Below are 5,665 nucleotides of genomic sequence, written 5' to 3'. Positions count from 1 at the left end.
TGAGGTGCTGCCGAGGCCGGGGTGGTGATTCAGAGTCCCTTTTCAGAGCCGAGCGGTGCTTCACAGGGGTCAGAGCCGAGATATTTATTGGGTGGCAAAGAGCCGGCCCTGCGCAGCTGCAGCCAAAAGCCCCTGCCAGCACGTTACTTAGCCTTCGCACACATGGTTTTACCGGAGTGTTACAAGAAGGATGGGGGGTGGAAACTAGATGGGTTGCAAAGCCTGCCCCAACTCCCTGCAAAGGGAGACAGCAGCGGAAACTTCTCCAATGATTAACCCTTGAGCTGCCCTGATGGGAGGGCCAGACTGAAACAGAGCCAAGCAACCCTGCGCTCCAGCCTCTGAATCTGGGCAGCCTCTGAGTCTGGACACTTGGTTAACTTTGCTTTTTCCCCTCCCTCCTTCCTTTTTTATTTAAGAAAAAAGCAAGCTCTCACCCAATGACCTGGCAGGCTTAGCCTCAGCTGCCTGCAGCAGCCACGTGCCGGGGGGGATGCCGAGTCCTGCGCCATGCCTGACCGTGCGAGTGGGGACAGACAGATGGACACAGGCCACCACTGCTGTGGTTGTGTCAGGTGGCGAGGGCAGCAGTTCCCTGAAGGCAATGCAAACAAGCCCTGTGCAATTACTATCCTGGGACGGATGGCACCAAGGATCCCAGGACAGCAAGCGGCACGGGAAACACATGGATGCAGTACCAGTGGGGTCCTCCACAGCTGGCTGTGGTTGTCCCTAGGGCAGGTCCCTGCAGCGCTATGAGCCACTGCCCTTGCCAGCCATGCTCCCCGTTGCCTCCCAGCGAAGCCAGAAGCACCAAAGCAAGGACCTGGATTCTCTTCCCATACCCTTCCACATGGGACCACAGATGTCCTGCCCCAGCAAGGGCACAAACCTGTGCTCAACCTTGTGCAACAACCCCATGACATGGCCTCCCAAACCCTTGTCCTCCGAAATGAGCGTGATCCTCTGCTACCAGCGCTGCCACAGCAGCTCCACCCCACAGGAGAGGTGGCCACGCCACCCACTTGTGTTCATGGACCACAGGAAGCACTGGGGAAAGCCCATCAGTGATGATGAGAAATGTAATTTGGGCTTCACAAGGGAGCAGAAAGGAAACCCAATGCCTGCTCGAGCTCTCAGAGAAGCAAAATTTCCCACCAACTTCTCCTTCCCGGTGGGGTTTGTCCCCATTCATTCATTCCTCAGCTGATCTCCATCCCGTGGCAGGAGGAGACATGTGAGCCTGAGGCCGGCTCTGACACCGGGGCAGGAAAGTGCAGCCCCCCAAACCACAGCCGGGGAGCGAGCGCCGGCCCCAGACGGACTATCAGGCTACGGGGATGGAAGATCAGCACAGGGCTCAGCAACAACGGCCTCCAACCGCTGGGCTCACTCGGATATTGGAAACACATGTTCACTGGAGAGAAAGAAAAAAAGCAGCTGAACTTCCATGCAATTGCTGTTAGCCGGCGGGTGAGAGAAACCAGAGCGCAGGGCTAGAGAGGCTCCGGCGGGGGACACGGGCATGGGGGAGGAGAGCCACCACCCCGCAAAATATGCAACCCCTGTGCGGGTGCGGTATCCGTAGGATCCAAGCACCAGATGTGCTTTTAAGGGTTAAAGACCCAAAGCAATGAGAAAAAGTTCAAGCCTAGGTAATGCTGCAACACCCGGAGCTGCCAATGCAGGGTCTGTAGATCTGGGCTGAGATAAGCGGGACCAACATGCTAGACTGTCCTAAAAACGTCACCTCCCTTTGAAACACTTTATCTTATTAAACTATAAACGTTTCGTCGGCCCCCTCTGCTCCCAATTGACAGCCAGTTACACAAGAAGAGCATAACTGGCCCATGCAGTCATTTTATTCCAGTGAAGGATGCATTCTTGGTCTACCCACTGACAGAAGCAAAACAAAGTCTTTTCTATTGGAATAAATCTCTACACGGGGAAGAGGAAAAGGCTGACATTAATACAGTGCTGGCGGCTTAAGTTTACTTTTGAAAACAGACCCAAAAAAAATCCCCACGCAGACAGAGCCAGCCTGTGGAAGGAACTGACACAAATTGAAAGGAAACTTAGGTCTTGTTTTATGTTGTGATACTTTGAGTCACATTTTTCAAGACACTTTTAAGCGCCCCAGATTTTCACTGCGGGCTACATGCCTACGAAAAAAAAAAAAAATAGAGCAAGATCTGGGCTTTTGATGCTGTCACTTGAGAAGTGCCAGAGCCAGGAGAGCTCTGGACTGAATAAACTGCATCCCACTTGCAGACTAGTCAAACAACCTACAAAATACCCTTAAAGGGTGTGGGAGGGTGTTCGCTCCCTCGGTAGCATGAGGAAAACCGGCTTCTCCCCTTACAAAGGCAGGGACTCAGCAAAAAAATTTAACGTTCTGTTTGTAAAGGCAGCCTTTCCATCCTATTTGAGAGCTCAGCAACTGGTATGCATTGCTGGTTGAGCAAGCAAGGTGACCAAAGCAAAGCAAGCAGCTCAGGGAGGCTTTGAGGGCCCCTCAAGAAGACGAAAAACCACGTTTCTCTGGGGTACAGCAGCTCAGCTGTGCTATGGCGAGGGCTCCAGACACTACAGCCCGAGGAAGGACAGCTACACGCCATCCTCAAGTACCCAGGAAACACCGAGAGGATCCCAAGGACAACCCTGACGGCTGTGCTGCCCGAGACTGACCGCAGGCGAGGGAAGGCCCGAGGGTCTGAGCAAGGACGGCAGGGTACGTACGAGTGGCCAGTGGCTGGGATGAAGTATATACAGCAGTGCACCCGCGTGTCAGGGATCCGCTTCTTCCGATTAATGTTGATTTCCTCCTGCAGATACTTCTCATACTGGTCGTTGATGAACTTCATGATGGGCTGCCAGCTGCAGAGAGAGAGGAACACAGGACAATGGGTTTGTGTCAGGGATCTGGACCACCCTGAACCCCCCACCAGGTCTGACTGTCTGAAGCAGAGCTCGCCGAGCCAGGGATGCTTAGCACCTCACAGAATCCCGTCAAACAAACAAACCCAAAACACATTGAAACACCCAGCTGCTGAGTGGGGCAATCCCTCAACTCTTCGCACCCGGTCATGGCACAGGAGCAAGACCAGCATCAAAGCCCACAAAGCCCAGCCCAGCTCGTGGTGAGGAGAAGGCACCTGCCCCGGCCCGGGGGGCCACCCCTCACAGCCAGCCACTGTCCCAGGGACTCCTGGCAGAGTTCAGCCTTCAGAGCCACATGAGTGAGGTCCGGGGACTGGCCCTGCTGGCACACAGCTGCTCCCGGCCGCAAACAAAGGTTGTCTCATCCCCAGAACAGCAGGATGTTTGTGGGCTCTTGCAGTGTCCAGGATCAGCCCCAGGGAGCATGGCACCACGCGGCCACCCACAACAACCCTCTCGCCTGCTCCCCACGAAGCATGGGTGGCACAGGACCAGGCTACAGCCCTCAGCACCAACTCCAGGTCAGGATGCTCTGGGGCTTGGCTGCCTTCCCTCTGCACCAGTCCCCATGTCTGCGCAGCCAGCTTACCAGTTCTCATTGTTGATGTGGTCTCCAAAGCCCGGGGTGTCGATGACTGTCAGCTTCATGCGAACCCCCTTCTCTTCAATCTCTGAAACAGAGGAAAGACAGTGAGTGAGGCAAGCATCAATGGGTGCTCTAGCCAAGCCCATCCTCCCAAAGTCAGCTGGAGGGCTGGAGCTTACTCCCACAGGAGAAACACACCTTCACAGCTTCTAAGAGGCACAAATCAACCCTCCAAAGGGATGCAACACCACATCTGCCCTGAAATGCCACCCTCCATGGCCACCTCACTTGTTCCCTTCCATCACAATTAAGTCAATGCTGGTGGATAAAGAGAAAAATAGAAGTTTTCTCAGCCCTACAAGCATCTCTGGATGGTAAAAGCCCTTTCAGAGAGATGAGAGTGAAGGTTTAGTGCAGGTCCATGAGTTCCCAGAGACACAAGGCAGAGCAGGACCAAAAGCCAAAGCACCAGGTGGGACCTGAAGAGCCTCACCGTGAGTGATAGATTTGATTTCAATGGTCTTGGGGATCCGCTCTTCAGAAGTTGGCTGTACAGATTTCCGGCTGATTTTTGACTTGAAGAGAGTGTTGATTAATGTGGATTTCCCCAAGCCGCTCTGACCTGGAAAAGAGTAGATAAACCATAGTCAGCGCTCATTTGTTTCCGGGCTATTATTTCAAGGGCCAAGAGGATGGGGATGCTGATGGACTCGGCCTGCACGGGCTCTGCAGGGGGGGTAAGAGCTGCAGCTGATCCCCTGCAGCTTCCCTGGCTCAAGGAGCTCGAGTCCATCCAGGGCAGAAGGATGCGGTGGGCAGCAAGCACCTTCCTGGCTCCAAAGCAGCCAAGAGCCGGTTCCTTGCATCCAGCCGAAATCACAGCAACCCTGAGGACAGGCAGACACCACTGGGGATGCTTTAGGGGCTGCAGTGACATTCAGCAGCCCTGAAGAAGGGCACAGGGACTAGGGAACTCCAGGAAAGAGCATCCTGACACATCTGTGCCTTTACCCTCCTGCAGCCTTCCCTATCTAGCTCCAGAGGGAAGACTTAGGAGCAACTTCGCAAGCCCTTAGCTGGACAGGATTAACAGCAGCAACAGCTTTCCAAACCTCAGCCCTGCAGCATCCACTGCTGCTTCCTGGCTGGACTTGCTTTTGCAATCGGATCAGCTGGCTGCAAGGACCCTTTCAGGTAGATCCAGGCCAGGAGCTCATCTGAGTCCCACAAACAATGTCCCAGGAAGCACATCAGATTCCACAACTGCAGAAAAACCAGCTTTTACAGAGAAGCATTTTTATGCTTTATAACCCAGAGCTGAGGTCGAACCATGCAGAAAGGACACCAGCAGCTCTCAACTCTCCAGAGCAGTTGTCCCATGAACAGCAGAGTATGTCCCATATTCTCTGAGAATAATTTTTCCAGAGCAAAGAAAACAGAGGAACTCCTCAAAACCCAGGGAGCACACACTTGGCTTCAGAGCAGATGTCCTGTGCCCCCTGCAATCACTGCAGAGCTCCTGCACGCACTGAGGGGGCCCCGTTGGCCACGTTGCAGCCAGCTCTTGTGGCACTGCTGCCAGCATGTCCCTGGCACTGCAGACTATCTCTAAGCCTGAAGCCAGCAAGGATTCAATCTACACCCTCCAGGGCCTGACCCATCCAGGCTGTCAAAGGCACCCAATGCTAAGCCAACGGTAGGGTCAAGCAGCCCATCAGCACTGGGCATCACCTCCTGGCCAGCCCGCTCCCTGATCGAACAGCAGCTGGGAGCCGAGCTTGCAACATATCCTTCACACGCTGTAATCCAGTACAGGAAAACCCTGTTCACCAGTCACTGTCACAGCTGGGTTGCAGAAGAAACATGAACCAGGCTGGGGTCTGGTGCTCCCGTTCCTCTGCTGCCCAAAAACATGTGGGGCCAAGCGCAAACAGGTCTGGAGCTGCAAATGCAGAGAGCCAAAGCAAAACTCTCATTGCACTGCTCATCACCAAATGGAGTGCATGGGGAGAGGGGAGAAAGAGGGGGACACACTGCTAGAGCTCCTGGCAGGCGGTCTCTGCGTTCATGCCTGTCCAAGCCGCCGGAGCCGGACTGCCTGGAAAAGGACCAGAGGCGAGAGCTGCCGGCAGGCCCGGG

General features: G+C 54.6%; 1 protein-coding gene across 1 annotated transcript in view; it reads right to left on the bottom strand.

Annotated features, from left to right (window-relative positions):
* SEPTIN9 (septin 9) overlaps nucleotides 1-5,665 on the bottom strand; it is a 109,888-nt gene that overhangs the window by 11,633 nt on the left and 92,590 nt on the right. Inside the window, exons 5-7 of the mRNA XM_035893396.1 lie at nucleotides 4,020-4,148; nucleotides 3,530-3,611; nucleotides 2,740-2,877 (exon numbers count right to left, since the gene is read on the bottom strand). Of these exons, the coding sequence (XP_035749289.1) occupies nucleotides 2,740-2,877; nucleotides 3,530-3,611; nucleotides 4,020-4,148 (349 nt within the window). The remainder of the gene's footprint in view (nucleotides 1-2,739; nucleotides 2,878-3,529; nucleotides 3,612-4,019; nucleotides 4,149-5,665) is intronic.

This window comes from Egretta garzetta, unplaced genomic scaffold (genome assembly GCF_000687185.1).
Source record: "Egretta garzetta isolate BGI_Z169 unplaced genomic scaffold, ASM68718v1 scaffold34, whole genome shotgun sequence".
Classification (NCBI taxonomy): domain Eukaryota; kingdom Metazoa; phylum Chordata; class Aves; order Pelecaniformes; family Ardeidae; genus Egretta; species Egretta garzetta.
Note: the sequence above shows the minus strand (reverse complement) of the source record. Positions and strands in the feature narration are given on the sequence as shown.